Source organism: Carex rostrata, chromosome 17, assembly GCF_964058835.1.
Source record: "Carex rostrata chromosome 17, lpCarRost1.2, whole genome shotgun sequence".
Taxonomy (NCBI): domain Eukaryota; kingdom Viridiplantae; phylum Streptophyta; class Magnoliopsida; order Poales; family Cyperaceae; genus Carex; species Carex rostrata.
In genome coordinates this window covers 10,194,379-10,215,295 of record NC_135934.1, presented here as the reverse complement: position 1 = coordinate 10,215,295, position 20,917 = coordinate 10,194,379, and the positions used below count along the sequence as shown (strand labels likewise).

At 35.0% G+C, this 20,917-nt stretch overlaps 1 protein-coding gene across 1 annotated transcript; it reads left to right on the top strand.

Annotated features, from left to right (window-relative positions):
* Window positions 1-5,710: 5,710 nt before the first annotated feature.
* Window positions 5,711-7,121, top strand: LOC144568117 (NAC domain-containing protein 92-like). The gene is made up of 3 exons (XM_078318349.1): window positions 5,711-5,961; window positions 6,057-6,334; window positions 6,424-7,121. Exons 1-3 carry the CDS (start codon window positions 5,796-5,798, stop codon window positions 6,868-6,870), a joined length of 891 nt encoding a protein of 296 aa, XP_078174475.1. The 5' UTR covers window positions 5,711-5,795; the 3' UTR covers window positions 6,871-7,121.
* The last annotated feature ends 13,796 nt before the right edge of the window (window positions 7,122-20,917 follow it).

Here is a 20,917-nt window from a genome sequence, read left to right as displayed (position 1 = left end):
ACAAGTATTAATATCTTATTTTGCAAGTATTAATTTCGTATACTTATGAATTTTAACAAGAATGAGTGTGGCAACTGAAAAAAGAAACCATATAAATAGTGAGGATTATATTACAATTTCTCTTTAATAAAAGTGCAGGGATAAATGAAAAGATAGATGTGTGGGGATAATTATAATTATTCCTTTTTTATATCTAACATCAATGAATTTGCGTCAAAGTGCATTGAACACAAACATTATCATTTTGGGGGTCAATTTAGATTAATCGTGTATTGAATTTGATAAAATCGTTTAAACAATTGTCATCTGTCTCCATTATAAAATTTTTAAGATGTTCAATTGTCTTCATTTTGATGACCACTTTATACAAACCATAAAACATACATGTAACTTTTACATATTTTTATTTTTGACAAGTTGTGCGATAATTGTCATTGTTATCAAATAAGTTATTTATCGATATAATACAAATTACGCCGTATATCCAATTATTGTTGTATTTCTAATTGATATCTTATAATACTATTAAAAATAAAAATATTAAATATAGACGTGTTCTTCATTTTATAATAACGTGTGTTTCATATTGTGTCAATTTAAAATTAATTTCGTCTTACTTCAAATAATATGAAAATTTTAATGGCTGAGCTTTAATTGATTTTTTATAATTGTCAATTATCAAAACTTTACATTTATTTAAAATTTAATACACGTTATGTTTAAAAAAATAATAATAATTTAAAAAATTATAAAGATGTGTCATAAAAATTGAAGAGTGAGGCTATGTTACTACGCATAGTGTGAATTGGTTCGTTTTATAAATTAATATTTTTATTTTCAAAATTGAAATAAAAAATTCGAACCGGTCAATATAATTAATCTTCAACAAAAAAAAATGTAACTGTAGATGAAATTTTACATTGATTTTCTACTAATCTAAAAAGCAAAATAGGGAACCCGGAGGCGGAGGCACAAGATGTGTCGTTCTTATCCTAAAGACCTAAAGGCTGTAGCTACTAGCTAAGCGTGATGGAGATATTTGATTTGGTTTGGGTCGGTGCAGTCCCCACGGCTCTAACCGTGACTCAGACTCAGACTCAGTCAATCATAAATTCATAATTCATACACCGCGCGTCCGTTTACTACTTACTAGTTTTGGTTTTATTTTATTTTATTTTATCTTTTCACGTTTATTATTGGTCAACGGTCAATCCTACTCTTAGGATTCAAGTATTCAACGAGTATCCCTAATTTAGGCATGGAAGGTATTCTACGACGTGTCTCTAAGAAACCATATATTGATATATGATCAGAAGTCTCAAATATAGAGTTCAAAATATTTAATATCTGAATATTTGTGTGGATAAAGATATTGATATAAAATTTTACGTTTTAATTATATGTATTCAAATAGTAGATATATACCATATATTTTAATAATTTCATTATACTTCTTATTTAAAAAATTAAAATATTTATGTTTCTAAAAATTAAAATAAAACGGTTCTCTTTTGACCAAAGGAGATATTTCAATGAAGTGGTGAGCTAATGCAACAAACAACTATCTAAAAGGGAAACGAATTGCACTTTAAGGGTCAAAAGCATGATTGCTTCATATAATTAATACGTGTCTACATAAGGTATAAAGAGTAGATTTGTGAGAAGAAAAAAAAACAAACTTATCAGTAATCACTAGTGTAGGTAGTTACTCACTAATGGCAATTCGGCGATTATTATTTTTGGATAAATACAATGTACCTAAAAAGTAATTCATGATGTTTTGTTCGATTCTAAAAAACATAAAATAAACAAATACAAAGAATATCAAATTGTACAATTCATTGTGGAACATACCGTACATTCATTTAAACTAGTATCATACCCGTCCGTTGCAACGGGAATATATTATAAGAAAAAAAATATCAATGAAAATAATAATTATCTACAATTAAGACACATGTTAATATAAAATTTATATGATTATGTATTTTTAATAAATCGTAAACTCTGATAACAATTTGATGATGTGATGATTCTTTATTTTTAAGTACCAATGATATCAAATAATAGCTCGATTCAAATCTAATATCAAATATCATACAACAATTCAATATCGACATATAATGATATAAAAAAAACATAAATAAAAAATATTATCGTGTGTATGTATAGGATATATATATACACACACATGTTATAAGAGAAATATATATTCACACACACGTTCCAATTTATATTCTTCTTCTTCTTTGTTTCTAATTTAGAATATACACATACACACACACATTGATATATTATATATTGGAAATATATTCTAAATTGCCCACAGCAATATGTATAGAAACAAAGAAAGAGAAAGAAGAAAAAAAAAATAGTTTTCATTGTGATACATATAGAAACGAATAAGAAGTAAGGAAACAAAGAAATAAAAAAAAATGGAAGGTAGAGTCTTCTTAATTGAAGATGAGGAATATGAAAACAAATAAATAAGGAAACATATAAATATATCGCTAAATTTCAGATTTGTTCAATTTTAATTGTAACGTATTGTGTGGCAGCACATGTGGTGAGTATGTTTTTAACTAAATTTAGACTTTTATACATAAATCAGATGTATTTAATCAAAATAAGATAAATTATGTAATTGGAGGGCTGAGATCAAATCCGAAGTTTCATCTTTCAATCGTAGCCATTGGTGGATCGGACACCCAACGTGCTTAATAATAGAATGGAGATATATTATGTTGTTGAATATCAAATTGTACAATATCGCTGTTTTTTATGGTCCAGATTTGTCTGAAAAACAACGATTTTCAATAAATCTAAAAAAATAGTAAAAAATTTCCAAAAAATGTAAAATTTGGTCTCCAAATACATATTAATATGAAGAACAAGATGAACAGTTCGGACCGACCGTTAGGATTTTAAAAACTCGAATATTGAGCCGTAGCACGGGAGGCCTTTATGCAACCCATAGCACCGTAGCCCAGTCCTGTTGGTAGGATTTGGCTAATATGCTATGGGTTGCATAGAGGCCTCCCGTGCTACGGCTCAATATTCGAGTTTTCAAAATCCTAATGGTCGATCCGAACCATTCATCTTGTTCTCCATATTAATATGTATTTGGAGACCAAATTTTACATTTTTTTGAGGGTTTATAACAGTGTTGGATTCTTGGAGGGTTTATAACAGTGTTGGAATAGACTAATTTCTAACTATTGAGTTGAAAGAAATTATAGTTGTGAAAAAAATACAGAATAATATCATAATTAGCCATCGTTGTCATAATAATAATAATATCATAAGAGTGAGTACGAAGCTATATATGGTCCTATGCATAATTGCATTGTACACTACATATTAATATTTTTTTTTTGAAGTTTATATAATCGATCCGAATCATTCAATATGATTTTTATATAAAAATTTATTTGCAAATTAAACTTTATATTATTTTTTTTTAACTCTTTTTTACTAACTTTAGATAGGTAAAAGTTTTCTCAATCTGGAGAATTTTGAACCATTAAAAAAAAAGTGATTTTCTATCTATTTAAAAATAAAAATAAATTCGATTTTTTTTTTGTAAATTTGGTATCTAAGTACATTTTTGTATGGATATCGTGTGTAGCAGTTTAGGTTAATTGTTTGGACTTTAAAAACAGTGATATAGATCCATAATACGGACTGATCTGCGTTTTACAAAGTAACGTAGCCTCACTCATATTATTATTATATCATATCATATCATATCATAACAATAATTATTATTTTACTAGTCATGTTGTGTGTATTATATCATCATCACTGTTGTGATCAACGTCGTCTTTATTGTCATCAGCGCCATCATTTATTCATTGATGTCATCATCATTATCTTTAATGTTATTGTTGGTTGTTACTTAGGGGTGTAAATAGAGCGGATTCGGAGCGTATAATGCTAATACCATATCTGTATCCGTCTTTTAATGAGTGGATATGAATACAAACAGTAAACATATATCAAAATTTGAAACCAAATTCACCTTAAACAGATACATATACGAAGCGAATAATCTACGAATATGAATTTGAATATAGATACGAAACGAATAATTATCGGATAATTGAGTTATACACTTTAAGATATTTGAAACAATGACTAAAATCAATTTAACAAAGACTAAAAGTATATTACGTACATTTACGGACTAAAGTATTGGATGGAAAAAAAAAATGAAGAAATGGAGGTAAAAAAGAAAGAAAATAACGCTATTGTAGTACCATCACCAGTAAAAAGAGATTAAATTGAAAACCATATCATATTATCATTTATCCAACAACCAAGACTGAAATGAATATGAGATAATTATATAATAACTTCTATCCGGATTAGTAAAGTCGGAGCCGGTTGTAAGCAATTTTGGATCCGGATAATTGCAGATACAGATATTCACCTTCATAAAATTATCCGTATCCATCACTATTTCACCATATGCAGAAATTATATGTATCTGTATCCGTTTAATCTGAATTCGAATAATCTCAGAATACGGAGTGAATTATCCGTATCCGTTTACACCCATGTTACTGCATTCCCTTTCACTATTACATCTAATAATTTGTTAAATAATATTTTCACTCTTACAAACAAAACAGTTGTATGTACGTGTTAATTTTTTAATTCTTTTTTAATCCACGTAGCAACTTCAATTAATTTGTGCAATTTTATTATTTAAATATCATTAGTCAATCCTATGAGAGACCGTTGTCACAAAATCAAACGGCAGTTATGATGAGATGCAAATAGTTGCTTCACAATTAATTATGAGCTGTAATTTATTCGACACGACGTGTACCAGTGTTTAAAAAACAGTTTTAATGACTGTTTAATCAGCCATTTAATCGTTATGAATACACTTAATAGATGTCTGTTTATGAATGAAAACGATTAATTGGCCATTTTTCGATTAATTGACTGTTTTACCGTTTAATCGTCCGTTTATTCCAATTTATTCCAGCGAATATTTATTTTTACATTGATTTTTTTCTATAATAGTATGTGATAATAAGTTCTATAAATCATGTATTGTAGTTTTATTTGTATTTATACATACATCCAATATTGTTTATATATGTTTTTTCTTCTTATTTTGAAATTGATTAATTCTTCTGTTATTTATATACCATATATTTTTCTTACTTACTAATGTAATTTTTTTAATTAGTACGACATGTTCATTTATGAAACTAAGTTGTCATCATAAATTAAATTTAGTGATATTATGTTGGAATGTTTGATTTCTTTGAAATAACATGTTATTAGTATTTGAAAAAACTTAATTCTTAAATTTATTTTTTCATTAAATAAATGTAGTGTCATGTTATAATAATAAAACTAAGTTCAATTAAATTTATTTAATAAATTTAATAAGTTAAATAAATTATAATATATATAAAAATTTAATAAAAATATTAAATTATTTATATAATTTCAATTAATCAACTGTATACTAATTAATTGCTTATCTGTCGTCGACCACATACATACTGTTATTTTCAACTCAACACTGATGTGTACGGAGAGAGATGAGACAGAGCAATAAAGCAACCCTCGTAGCGTTGCAACGCACTGTAGCAGCGATGCTTACCGAGTTACTTTCAAACCACGTCTCTTTACATTTGCAAAGATTAAACTATTATTATTATTATTATTATATAAAGCGCCTGCTCTTTCTCTCCCCAATTCTTTATTCTACTATCCAAACATAGTACTTCTTCTTTTAAACCCCTCTCTTCATTACAATCAGGTGGTGATCAATGGATATTGGTGAAACCATAGATTTGCCTCCTGGATTTCGTTTCCATCCAACCGATGAAGAACTCATAACGCATTATCTCACCAACAAGGTCTTGGATCATAGCTTCAACGCAATTGCCATTGGAGAGGCTGATTTGAACAAGTGCGAGCCTTGGGACTTGCCATGTAACTAACTAAACCCTCCTCCTCTTTCTTTTCTAATGATCATATTTCTCTTTCTTAGTAATTAATTTGAATTGGTGTTTTTAAAAATAATACAGGCAAGGCTAAGATGGGAGAGAAATCATGGTACTTCTTTTGTGTGAAGGATCGAAAGTACCCAACTGGATCAAGGACGAACAGAGCAACTATATCTGGTTATTGGAAGGCGACAGGGAAAGATAAAGATATTCACAGAGGTAAAACCCTAGTTGGCATGAAGAAAACCCTGGTTTTTTACACGGGAAGAGCACCTAAAGGAGAGAAAACAAATTGGGTTATGCATGAGTACCGAATGGAAGGGAAGCTTTCGCCGTACAACCTTCCAAAAGCACCAAAGGTACCATCTTTTTTTCTCTTTATTCCTTCGCTGTTTGCTGAAACTTTTACAAATTTTGGGTAAAAATTTCTCTCCTTTTGTATGTGTAGAACGAATGGGTGATTTGTAGAGTGCTTAAGAAAACATCCGAGTTGAAGAAACAAATGGAGATAGAAAACAGCAACTCGTCTATGATCCCTCCATTAATGGAGGTTTCCTCTGCTTCTAGCGGAAACAGAGCACTTGCTACAGAGTCACAGTTAGCGCACGTAACCTGCTTCTCCACTGCAACAAAAACAGAGCACTTGCATGAGGAGCTCTTCGCAACAGACTACTACTTGCCCAATTCGACCTTTCTCCCTCAATTGAATCAACAAATTGATCCGAGTTTTGCCGATTTGCTCTGTCCTGGCGCTAGTTTTGCGCAATTGCTTGGTAACAGCAATAATGGGTTAAACTTAAAACAAAGGATTGAAACAGAGAGGGATGCAATTGCAGTTGCAAGCGCTGTCAACCCAGAGACTTCTTCAATTCTTAGCTGGGCATGTTCACATTGATTAGGTCCTTGATTGTGGGATTATTATATTTTTGTCATGTGATATAGGTGTAATTAATTAAATAGAGAGTTGGAATTTGGAAGGGATGTGAAATGATAATATTATTATTGCCCCCCCACTACTCCCGATTATTTATTATTGGGTCCCTCTTTTGGTTTGTTTTGAGTGAATAGTCATGAGAAAATGATTTCTTTTTTGTTTTATTCTTATGCAAGAAAAATAATACTAGTATCATGTGAAAACGGACTGCATCCTATTGGTTGTTATATTTATGATTTTTTTTTACTATTCAAATAATATAAAAAAAATTATTTTTATTGGATATGTCCTACTTTTCAAAATACCCATTGATACTTTGTTAGCGACATATATACAGTAAATAAAGATTGATTGGTATCTTTTTCGTTTTCTGTATCGCATCATACCTACATAACATGAGAATTTTATAAGACTATGGGTCTGTGAATAATAATCTACATAAATCATAAAAGAGATCAAATGAAAAGTACACTGGTATTAGATAGAAAAATTTCCTAATCCATCATGCATACACATGAATATTATTGTGATCATCCCATTTTTCAGAAATATCATCACATGTTTGTTGCCAACTCAAACAAGGGAAAAAAAAGTTGAACAGTCAACTTTTTGTTTTCATTCAGACGACTTTTTCTTTCTTTCTTTTTTTCGATTCAGACGAGTTTTAGTTTCGGAGTGGTTTAAATAATTTTGAAGTTTAAAAAATAATCAATATTTATTTTAATGACAAGTGTGTATTGTTTAGACGAGTGTACAGTTTAACAAAGGGTCTAAGAATACATCTATTAATCAATGGCAAAATGTATTTTGACAGTTGTCAACAATTATTTTAAATTGAATAACTTAACTAATGTTTATTTTTTTCAGATGGATGTGCATTTTATAATATATCAAGAACACTTAGAGCCTGTTCGGCAGCTCTATTTTTTTTTTCTCAAAATATACATTTTAACAATTGTCAACAATTCTCTGATTTTTTATAATATCCTAAAAAAATAAAAAAAAATAATGAAAATACTCCGAGATTTTAAATATTTTAAAATCTATCCTGATTGCCTCACAGTGGGGTGGTCAGCTTCAAAACCTTATTGTCCCACAGTGGGGAGGTCTGCTCTGGAAATTGGTCACCCCACAGTGGGACGATCATCTATAAATGCCCTATAAAATATAATTTTCTCTCTCCTGCTGACTCACAATTCATTCTAGTAGCTGGGGAGAGAGAAAAAAGGGCAATTTTTAGGCAATTTTAGGTTATTTTTTAATTAGTAGATTACTGATAAAAGTTTATTGGCAAATATAGTTTGTTAAAGAAAAATGCTAATTGCACTATCTGCGGGCGAAAAAATTACAAAAGGTATGGAAGGAGTCACAATACACAAAGGATTCAAGTTATGCCTTGTAGGTTAATGAAAATACCATATTTGAGGAACTTAAGAGAATGATATACGAAAAACTGGTGTAAACTCCAACTAGTATGACTTGACTTGTGCACCCGAATTGACACACAAAGGGAAGCTAATAGACGTTACTTCGTCAGGTATCCAATACCAGATGAGGGCATATGGAGAGGGTTTACAATATATTTGACTCCGGAAATATCCCAGTATTTTACATATATTCAAGGAGAGTTTCGGTTCAACTCGAGGTCTGAAATTCTAGTGAAAATATAGGTTATGACAGCTCGGGGTATGACAACTCGAGTTATGTACAACTTTATATACCACCGGTTTATGACAATTATGTAGCAAACAATATTATACCTCTAATTATACCTTTGATTTTACGCCCGAGCTACCACCACTTATTACCGATGTAATTGAGAGTAGCATTAAGGAGGATCCATCAATAAGCATCCAGGAGGTCGCTAGGAGTGCCAAACAAATTTAAAAACATGCAACCCTAAATACAATAGGTTATGGAGAGGTCGTGAGCTTGCGATTTTAATAAGGCTAAATTTATATAGCGAAAATCACTACTTTTTAGTATGAAAAATGATGAAAAAACGTATGCAAAGTATTCATTTTTCTTAATTATTCACCGCAAATATTTTTTTAGGTAATTTTGGCAGGTTTTGGAGAAAATTATGAATTTAGACCGAAAACAGAGCAAAAATGTCATATTTAGACAAATTCTGAAGGAAGCGTCAAAATAAGACATCACATTAAGTATGAAAACACCTCACACAAAGTGCACAACATGTAACATGGTGAAATCACTCAAATTCGACTAAGTCACAGTGCCTTGCAGTATTGGGTATACCGTATGCGAGTGTTAGCCTAGGCCGCAAGGGCACACAGATCTAATCCGTGGACTGTCTAGTTTGGATTAAATCTCAGCTATTGAGCAGCAACCTTCTAGAAGGACAAACCTACAGATGTGGCAGGCCTTGTTATGATTGGAAATCTATAATTAGAGCTCCAAATATGGCATGAGCTCCAAAACCGATCCTAAAAAGAATCAGGATCGGTTATTTCGAAATAACAGATCCTAATAGTATTAGTATCAGTTAAATAAACAACCGATCCTAATACTATCAGGATCGGTTAATATAAATAACCGATCCTAATGGTGCATACATTAGGATCAGTTCACCAAAAATGCCAATCTGAATAGTTTTTAGGATCAGTTTTTTCAAAAAAACTGATCCATATAGGTATTAGTATCGGTGGTTTAATATAATCGATCCAGATCGGCCAATCCTAATACCAATTTTTCCACTAGTGGAAGAAGGGTCTGCAATCTTCAAGGGTTGTGGTTATGTCTTTCTTATTTTGTTCCTTTTATTTTGTCATGGCTTTGAGTAGCTAATTTTCTCTTCTCTAGGGTTTGGATGTATTTAATTCTATATTATCTATTTATATATTTATTTTTCTTTTATGTCTATTTGAGATTTCGTTACTCTTTGGATGCTATTGAAATATATCCTTGCATACATAATTCTGTCTACTATATGCCAATGTCCTCCACATACCAATAGGTGTAAAACCATTGTATATGATAACAGACGTATACGAGTAAGTATTGAGCACTTCAGCTAACGAGGCTTAGCAGCGGTTCAAAGACTAGGGTTGGAACCCAGTGGGCTCCCTTGGCAGGATATAGATTAGATCTCATCTCAAATTATAATTAGGAATTTATTTATTACTTGTAATAAGTAGGGTTTAGGGTTATTACTTAGCGAGTAATAGGGAAATGTGATTAATTAGATTAGTGTGAGTGATTTAATTACATTACATCCTGTAACAATCTGAATTGTTCTCCACAAGCCGGCCTTAAAGTTGAAGAACCTTTCAAATACGCATAAGACTGAACAAAGGAATCCGTAGATAATAATTGTACCGGTGTGCGGCTCTGTCTGCGGGGTGGTCTATATCGTATGAGGGTCAGTGACAGTACCACATACAAGTAGACATGAGTGCCATAAATATATTTTGAGATAATTACAAGGATTTCATTTAAAACCCTAGAGGCTCCCTATTCTTTGGCTTACAGCAATTAGCATCTCCACTTATAAATTAGACAGAGTAAATTGTAAAATCACCCTAAACTTATTTTATTATTATAATTATTAAAAGTTACACACACGCAAACAAACCGAAGAACCTAGACTAGTATCACGCTGTTAAATATTCATAGATATAGATCGACACTCGGCACTACTACACGGTAGGATTATGCGCTTGTAATCTGACGGAGTAGAATTAGTGTAACTAAGTATATATTTATATACAAAAAGTTAGTAGTCTCATTTTTTAGTCCATCATATTTGTTGAATGTTCGTTAGTTGGGAGGGTTCATACTCATTGCTTGCACCATTGCTCTAGGTCATAGCCAGTACAAATCCCGACACAAGGTATGAACAGTGAAATATAGACGTAGTGGTCACATGAGCTAAACATTTCAAGGTTATAGCATGGGCTTTTGGTCCATGTATTCAAGTTGTGTCATACATTATACCACTGATCAGTGTCGATGCATGCTTCATGTCTGGCCATTACGAGGGAAGACTGTTGATAGCATGTTCATATGATGCTGAAAATCAGTTGCTGAGAAAAAACCTAATTAACCCAAAATGCATCCTACAAGATGCCTTCCGGCTTCGGGGGCTCATGATAGGGCCATGTGCCCAAGGCCCTTATAAAACCAATGTTGGGTCATAAAAAATGACTTGAGTTGAAAGCTACTTTGATGAAATCAACCCAAGGGCAAATAAAAGGCCCAGGATGGAATATATAAGCGGCCCAATCATATGGCCCGACCCGAGGTGAGAACACTTTGATCCGAGGCCCGGTCCAGAATCGGCTTAAGATCACCTCAAGTAACCGTCTGTACAGGGCGGGTGCGACTTAATCATCGTTTTTTATGCGGAAGTTACCACCCATTATGCGACCCCCGCATTATGTGTATGCAGATGTCGCCGCGTTCCACGTAAGCTTGGTCGCCCCGGTGCGATCCCCTCTGACAGTTCTGACAACACGGGATGTCAGGACTGAAAAATGCTATTTAAGGTGAACAGTTCCATTGAATAGGGGCTGACACTTTTACTACTCGAGACACGACATAGGATAGAGTTATAGTCTCACAACTTTCCTCGGGTTCTCGATCCCGACATTATATCTCGGACCGTCTTCATGAAACGGGACGCCACACACACGTACACATCCAGTCATAAAATCTATTATGGACCTCGAGTTTTGTCTAGACTTAGGCGGTATCAACATTGATAATACGAGATGTGAAAAGAAAAGAAAAAATGTAGAGTAAAAAGATAAAAAGTGACCCTTCTTGTTTACTTATCAATTATGATGTTAAGTTTGTATTCGACATTGTAAGTGACTTGCAATTATTTCTACATGTAGGTTTTGTAAATTATCTTCTTCTTTTTTTAATACAATTGTTGTTGGTCTTTGTCGCCAACTTTAAAAACAAACAAAACACTTTACAATTATACTCAGGTCAAAAAAGCCTTCTATTATTTATTATTGTTGTTGTTTTTTCTTTTTTTTAGAGAAAGATGGAAGCTTAGTTTTCTAAATTTTAATATTAAAGTTGTAATTGTTGTGACATTAAATTCCACAAGACATTAACATTTGATCAAAGACTGAATTTTATTAACTATACTAATAACAAAAACATTAGTATAGTTGTTATTACTGTTGTTTTATTTTACTGATGTCTATTTGCATTAGCAGATTATGATGCCAACGTGGCACATGTTGGCATGGCCACGATATAATAGCTAGTGTTGTAAATAACGGTATGCGGTCGTTGGACTGATAGGGTATCGCCAAGTGATTAATCAGGAATAATCAGAAATAATCAGCTATAATCAAGAATAATCGGTCGATTAGTTGAAAAAATCTATGACGGCTTGATCACTGTCAATAACTAATCGGAAGATTAATCAGTCTAAACGAATATTTTTTACAACACTGATAATAGTCTACATGGACCACTTATAAAATAGTATACACACCACAATAAAACTCTAGAGATCTCGAAACAATTGATACCAATTGTTTTGTTGTTATGATTTCTGCAACAGACTGTTCATTATTCTTTGGCTGAAGAGGCATGATCAAACATGGGACCTTACCTCACAATCAACAAAAAAAACTCCAAAGAGCATCGTTATATTCAAACTTTTGTCCTTTCTGGCGCGTGTGGCTGCTCAGGATGCATATATAGTTGATTTGTAACTCGTATTATATCATTAATAAGAGAGTGACTAATTTGCATTCGAATGTATATGAGCTGAAATATATACACTTTAAAATTAATTTTTTAAAATTTAAACGGTCGATCCGAACCGTTCATCTTGTTGTCCATATTAATATGTGCTTGGAGACCAAATTTTACATTTTTCTGAATTTTTTTTTACTATTTATTAAGTATTTTACAAAATTGTTTATTCAACAGTGACTTAAAAAATAGTAAAATCAGCAGCCACCGTTAGATCAACAATTTTGTAAAATACTTAATAAATAGTAAAAAAATTCAGAAAAATGTAAAATTTAGTCTCCAAGATCATATTAATATGGAGAATAAGATAAACGGCTCGGATCGACCGTTTAGATTTTGAAAAGTCAAATTTAAACCGTATGTATTTCGACATATACATTCGAATGCACATTAGTCACTCTCCATTAATAAATATATGATGGTATCTACATCTTTATCTTCTTCTATGACATAATAGATTACCTTCCAAAATAATACAAAAATAATCTAATATAAATGAATTCAAAGGTAGATTGCTAGAGTCTTCACCTAATTAAATAGATACATATGTTTGTCATAATTAGTTAGTTCACCTACTTATATACACTTTTGTTGACGGATCCAATTAAAGCTAAAAGTGCTCAAAATATGTTTTTTGTTTGGGTTCTTCTCTCCTCTTGATGCGTGCGTGTGTGTGAACTGTGTATCAATAAACATGTCACACCAGATCAGTGGCGAAGTTTGAGCAATTAAAATATTCTATGATCAATCATTGTACATAGGCAAGTAAGATCTCTTAATGGCATGCAACTCCTTTAATTTTTTTTTCTTTGAATGAAATTTAGAGGTAATGTGTCTTTTATTGAGTGTAATAAAAAAAATATAAGTCAACATATATGTTTTTTTTTTTCTGTTGTGACAAGCCATAGGCACACAAAAAAAAATTAGCATCTAATTTGCACTATAGTTTGTCTCTTTTAAAATGCAATAGTACTATTTTTTTTTTTTTTTTTTTAGAGTGAATTGGCAACTGCCATATATCTCACATTTTCCATTGATAAAAAAAAAGTATTTACAAAATATAGTACTAAATTAGATCCTAATAAATAATAATAACAATCTTTTTGTAACATCTGGAGTAAATTAGTAAGGCATGAAACAGTCTCTCAATGGACTAATAGAGCTGATTTTTTTTCTAATAAACTAGTTAGGGCCCTATTATAATAGTTAGTTCAAAGGAATTAATTAACAAAACTATATAATTAAGCTCATGCATGAAGCATGATGCGGTTATGCAATGTGTAAAGTGGGATTAAATATCCACGTCAGGTGATTAGTTGACATTTCATACTAATTAAGGTCACATCATTAGGCGAGCAAAAACAGCAAATGAAGGAAACTTGCACGACATGACCATCCCCTCATCCACAGACACCTATCACATAATAGCATCCTAGGTCTGGAAAACCCCCCCCCCACGCGTATCCTCCGTATTAACTCAAAAAGGAATCTTTTGAGTTAATGAATGTTTGATTTGAAACGGAGCTAATCCGACCACTAATGATATAGAGAGTCCTTTAATATTAGTGTAGATCTAATCTGCACGAATCATAAAACAGATCTGATAGTTAAGATTCACTAACTCAATATTCTCTTTTGAGTTAATGCAGAGGATACGAATCCCCCCTCCCACCCACCAATTTTAATTCCAATTTCATTCCTGCTATTTTTTTTAAAAGTAAAATGGGATTCTGACCAGTGTTGTAAAAAATGTTTGTTTAATTAGTTGATTAGTCGTTGACAGTGATCAAACAGTTATGGATTTTTTCGACTAATTCAACAATTATTTCCGACTATGGCCAGTTATTCTTGATTATTTCCAATTAATCACTTGGCAGTACCTTATCCGTCTGACAACTGCATACCGTTATTTACAACACTGGATCTGACAAACTGAAAGTCCATTTGATATCCGATATAAGTTATTTGATTTGTATTGAGATTCATACAAACAGTTTTAGATTTACATAATGATTGATATTAATGCATATTTAAATATATTTGCACAAGGAGGGCTACAATTAATGCTGTACGTAAGAGCTGCATGTGAGAAGGAATTAATCTTGGTATTGAAATAGTTTGATACCATTTCCATTGAAGAGGGAAAAAAGAATGAAGAGCTCTTTTCCAAAGGCGACAAGGGAGGCGATTTCAGGCGACGTCCAGGCAGAAGGCGAGTGGCAAGAAGTGAGAAGAAGACGTCCCTTCCCTGCAAACTGGCGAATCATCGGTGGTCCTCCTCCTGCAACCGTTCAGCACTACACCCCCTACTCCAAACCCACCTACACTCAAGTTGTGCGCAACCCTACTCCACATCATTCCAGAACCTCACCACCCATGTCCACTGCCACCAACTCCCAACCACCATCTCCGGCCTCCAACACTTCCTCCAACTTCTACATCTCCCCTCATAGCCCCTCCCGCCTCCGCTTTCCCCCATCTCACACCTTCCCTGAATGGAAAGGGCGCTGCTTCAGGTGTTGTCGCACAGGGCACTCGGCGGCCAAATGCAGGAACCCTAAGCGTTGTGGGCGCTGCTGGGCCTACGGCCACATCGGGTCCAAATGCACTCAAGAAATTGTCCTCCCTCCCCTGCCTCACCCGATAAAAACAAAGGTCCCACCAACCAGAAGATGTGAGCCGGCTTTTGAGGAATTACTCACCGGCTCTTATCCTTACCGTGCACCAGAGATGCCTTCAGAAAGGCCCATCAGTCTCCATTGTTTCTTGGAGAAGGATCCGGAGTATTATGCAGAGGTTGAGAAACTCCAACAAGCAGTGCTGCTGCATGCTAAGGGGTTTGAATGGGACCTGAGTGTTGAAAACGTCGCTCAGATGGCCTGTCGCACCATGCTAGTGCAAAGAGAAGAGATACAAATCTCAGAACTCAGTGGCTCAAGATTTCTGATTGTCTTGCCAGAAGGTCTGCATCCAGAAACCTTCATCAACGCGACACCTCAAGATTTGTGGGATGAAGGCTTTTCATTTCAACAATGGAGTCCCTTAGAAGGTGCATCAATTAGCATTCCATCCTACAAGGTGCTATTGAGATTGGTAGGCCTACCACCACACCTTCATAGAGAAAAACATGTCCGCACTGCAGTGGCCATATTTGGGGTGTTTCTGGGATCAGTTGAACCAGAAAACCCGGCCTCACTTGCATCCTGGCTTGTGGCGGTTGGAGTCGATGACCTGACATTAGTCCCTCCTCAGCTGGTACTACACATTGGCGGAGCGATGCACTATGTCCAGGTCTACGCCGAAGCTTGGCACCGAGCTCCGATCTACTCGGCGGAGGACATGCCAAAACACCCAACGATTTACAAACGCCCACAACCACCACCATCATCTTCTTCTTCATCTGAGGCGGACACCATGAAGGAAGACTCAGAACTGATCCCTATGAGTGCTCAGGTACTCCGGGAGATGTGCCGTGGACGCACAGTGGACTCCTTGCCGCCGGAGCTCCGACAGTTCGCCAGTTTGGAGGAAATCGACATGCAAGATCCATACAATGCTACATCGTTGGGGGCCGCATTGGATCCGATAGAGGACAATCAGGCCGCTCTGATCACTATGAAGAATCAACCGCAGTCTTTACAGAGGCCAGTAGATCCAATAATATCACCACCTCGTGTAAACAGCCGTGTGGCGCCTATTTCCATGCCAACACACACAACTACTGAAAGTAGTCGCCACATCAAATCCACTGAGGAAGCTGCCATCACTGCGATTCCCCAGAGAACAGCTGGAGGGCCACAATTAATCCAGCAGAATGGTGTAACGAATGAGGGAAGACGCACAACGGTCCTCACACAGCAGACACAAAAAAGAATCAAGCCGTTGTGGATCCTACAACGAGGGGAGTCATCAGCGCCTCCAGCTAATCAAATCGGCATGGCGCAGAATTCCAGGCAGATTCTTCCATGTCAGACAAATAATGCCAAAGACGACGGTATGACAAATCAGGGTACGTCCTTGATTGAGACTCCAATTAATTTGGACCATACCCTATCTCAACACGTGGAGATTGCGCACAACCCAAGGAAGATACAACAGGTCAGGAACAGGAGCCTCGGTCTAGGCCCAACAAAAGGCCTGTTATCCTCTAAATATGTGTGGAGGAAGCCCAATGCTAAGAGAAATCCAGCAATCTAGACTCAAAGAAAGGGGAAAGAAACAGCCCAGCCAAAGAGGAAAGGCTACTTACATATTGCGGCAGGCCCAGCAAAACGCCCACCGGAAAAGGAAAAGAAAAAGAGCAAGCCCAGGTCTCTTTTAATCCTGAAGGCTTCTACGAAGTCAAGGTCAGTTATGAGCATGTCTCCAGATTAGCAGAAGGATGTGGTTTCAAAGCAAGTGAGGTAGAAGCGGCCATTCAGTTAGACAATGAGCAGAGGCGCAGCAGCTCCAAAGAACACACCAACAACCAGACTCTCAACACAGAAGAGGAACCAGAATTGGACATGGGAAGGTTTTGTTGGGGTTTACGGGGTGCTATAACCGGAAACCCGTTTAGGCTTAAGTTGCGGAATGACCGTAGAACAAAAATTTCTACAGCCAACTTAAGCTCAGGATTAAACGGGGTATGTCAGGAAACTTTCCAAGGCGGTCCACCTTCAGTATTCCTTTGGCATCAAAACCCAATTTAATCCTTTTACAGATCTACTCCATAATTGATTTCTAAAACTTTAATTTACTTACCAATTAAATAGATTAATATAACATATTTATACCTTGTTTCCAAATCACAGTTGGAATGCAGATCGAGCGAGTAGAGCCTCACCAGGGAAGGAATCGACTCGGAGTATCACACGTGTGATACCTCTATCGGTTATCCACCAGGACTAACCAGAGAGCGGTTTGTTTCTTCTGCCAGAAATACCGTAAACCGCGGAATTATGCAAAAACACTATTCACGGGGAAAAGACGAAAACCCGTAAACACGAATTTTCGGTTGCTCAGTTTCATCAATATGCAAAACTGACATACCGCTAAATTCGATAAAACACTATTCATCGATCCCATAAATATACTCCACAACAACCCGCAAGATTATACGTCAACTACGTATAACCTTCTTTTCTCAACCGAAACACTATTTGGGAGAGAAACCGAGAAAGAGAGAAAATACCGATCCGTTTCGACACGAAACCGGTACGAATGAATTAGTTATTTTTCTCTCTACATGCACCCCTCTATTTATAGGCTTTTGAGGAGGTTCGCAAAAGACTGAAATACCCCTCAACTTATGCCTATTTACAAGATATGCCATTGAATGGATAAAGATGACATGTCATGTGGATAAGATCGATGACGTGTCATCTGGATAGAATCGATGACATGTCATGCGGATAAGCACGAATCTGAAAAGACCCGAATGCCCTCGGCCCGAACACAAATAATGTTTGTATAATTATTCTGAACAATTATATATATTTTTCTGCGGTTGTTTGTTTCGGTATCGATGACGTGTCATCTGGATAGGATCGATGACATGTCATGTGGATAAGACGAATCTGAAAAGACCCGAATGCCCTCGGTCCGAATACAAATAATATTCGTATAATTATTCTGAACAATTATATATATTTTTCTTACGGTTGTTGTTTCGGTAATTTATACAACGTGTCCTGCACATTTATAAATTAACCGGTTAACTTTTATACAACGTGTCACACACGTTTATAAATTAACCAATGTTTTTGCTTGTTATTTTTACATAACATTTATAATTTAATTATAACACGTATAATTAATTATAACCATCTTACTATTGATCATAACCAATTTATAATCAATCACAATAAGATTCTCCGATTAACTCTTATATGGTGTGACCCAATAGGATCTGTGTTATGTTGGTAAATAGAGTTAAAACTATTTTAACTTCTATAATCATGGGTGGCATCTGGCAACACATCATGACCATCCAATTACACAGATGATGCTGTACAGTACAATATCACGATCCAGTAAACAATTTACTTGTGTCTGTTCTTCTGTCTCATAGCTATCAGATCAGTTTCAATGTAGATGTGTGTCATCCTTGCTAACTGAATCTTTTCTTGATCTTGAGCAGATTATCAAATATAATTACTCTTGTAATTATACCGCTAGCAGATAATCTTACTCTATCAAGGGGCCCAGTGATGCTATAGCTCGTATAGAGATACGAGGGACAAATAGTATTCTTGGTAAACTATCACTTCCTCAGCTAAGCTATACATATGGAAAAGCTACCGTTATGACTGCTTTTTACGGACAGCGGTAGATAACAATCACACATACATATTTCTCAGTGGGAACGATAAATACCTCATACTGTAGAACCTGACACTGAATGAAAACATAAATGACACGAACACAATTCTATTTAATGTTTCATTCGGGGTCTGTCAAATACCATGTTCCTAGAACATGTATCTATGTGATTAAAATGACATCTCGTGTCAGGTGGTTTGTAAAACTTAACCATCTTTTAATCCACATACTAACCTTATCGCGGTAATTAGTGTTCCTGCTAATTACCTTGGTCAGTGACCTTTTAAGAGTATATATCATCTATATTATGGAGTTTCACAATTTCAGTCATGAACTCGAAATGATCCATAAATTCAATAATACTCAAGGCAACAAAATGATATATAAATAAACATTCAATTCATGAACAAAGCTTTATGATAATTTATCGTATTATTGACTTCTAGATTATTACAAACTAACAGGTTTGACCCTGACTCCAATGATGAGTTGACCTCCGAGGAGGAAGCCTAAAGGCAGTCTGATGCCTAATTTGTGGGAGGTTTTTTGTTTTTCAAATGTTACAAAAGCTTAAGAAATTTAAGGTAGTTTCGTGGAATTGTAGAGGATTGGGCAATCTAAATAAATGTGATGTAGTGCGGAGTGTTCTAAGGCAGGCCCGTTGTGATGTATGCTTGTTGCAAGAGACCAAATTAAATGAAATTACGTTAAATTATTACTCGAGGCTTTCTTCCTTCTTTCTTTGACAAAAATGCTGTTGTACTTCATGCAAAAAACACTGCTGGGGGTCTAATTATTGCATGGAAAAAGTCTTACCTTTTACTCAACTCTTGGGCGACAAAGCATTCTTGCTCTGCTTTGCTAAGATAGGTGTGCACAGGAGCAACTCTTCTTGTAACTAATGTGTACGGCCCATCAACAGATGTGCACAAGCCCAATTTCATAAAAGAACTCTATACCATTGCATCTATGGTTAACAGTCCGTGGGTTATTGGAGGTGATTTTAATCTCGTTAGATGGATGATTGACAGATCTGGCCAAAATGTCAATTTTACGCTCATGTCCCTATTCAATGATTTAATTAGGGATGCAGCATTGATAGATGTGCATTTGGAGAACAGACGTTTTACTTGGTCAAATGGCAGGCCTCAACCTTCTCATTCGAAAATTGATAGAGTTCTCGTTAACCCTTCTCTTTCGCTGCAATTCCCAATTATTACTCTTAAAGCATTACCAAGTTCGGTATCGGATCATGCCCCGCTCCTGTTAACATGTACAAATGACCCCTCCCCTAGAAGAAACCTTAAAATGGAGCTTTTCTGGTTATCACATCCAGAGGCAACCAAAATCATACAGGAAACCTTCCTCTCAAATCAGACGTCACTGATAGGTATAAGGAATTTCCAGTTATGCTGCAATCAAGTACACATCAAGCTGCGGGCATGGCATTGTCAGAATTTCAGTGAAATTGAAAAGCAACTACAATTCTGCAACAACACAATCCTATTTTTTGACCGGATTGAAGAGAGAAGGGTCCTATACATATATGAGCGACAATTCAGGATCATCGTCAGAGAGAGGGCCTACCTACTGGCATGCATTGTTGAATCTCGATGGCATCACAGATCGAGATGTAAATGGCTGCAAGCGGGGGACAAAAATACCCGCTACTTTCACGCCATTGCTTCGGCACGACACAGACGAAACATGATTACTTCAATTGAGCATCAACAGCAGTTAATAACAGATGCAACTCAAATAAGAGATGTTTTCAAAGAACAGATGGTCAAATTGTTAGGTGAAGATAACACGGTTACTGAGTTCGACCCTACTGTTCTATACCCTCAAAACACAAACCTGATTACCCTTCAGGAGCCATTCACAGAAATTGAAATTGAAGTAGCAGTTCGACAACTGGCCAAGCAAAAAGCATCGGGCCCTGATGGGGTTCCAAATGAATTCA

Bases quoted from the DNA above. Each gene is read 5' to 3' on its own strand.
- LOC144568117 (XM_078318349.1), top strand. From the start codon at position 5,796: ATGGATATTGGTGAAACCATAGATTTGCCTCCTGGATTTCGTTTCCAT. The intron at 5,962-6,056 runs GTAACTAACTAA...AAAATAATACAG, and splicing joins CGAGCCTTGGGACTTGCCAT to GCAAGGCTAAGATGGGAGAG. The intron at 6,335-6,423 runs GTACCATCTTTT...TTGTATGTGTAG, and splicing joins ACCTTCCAAAAGCACCAAAG to AACGAATGGGTGATTTGTAG.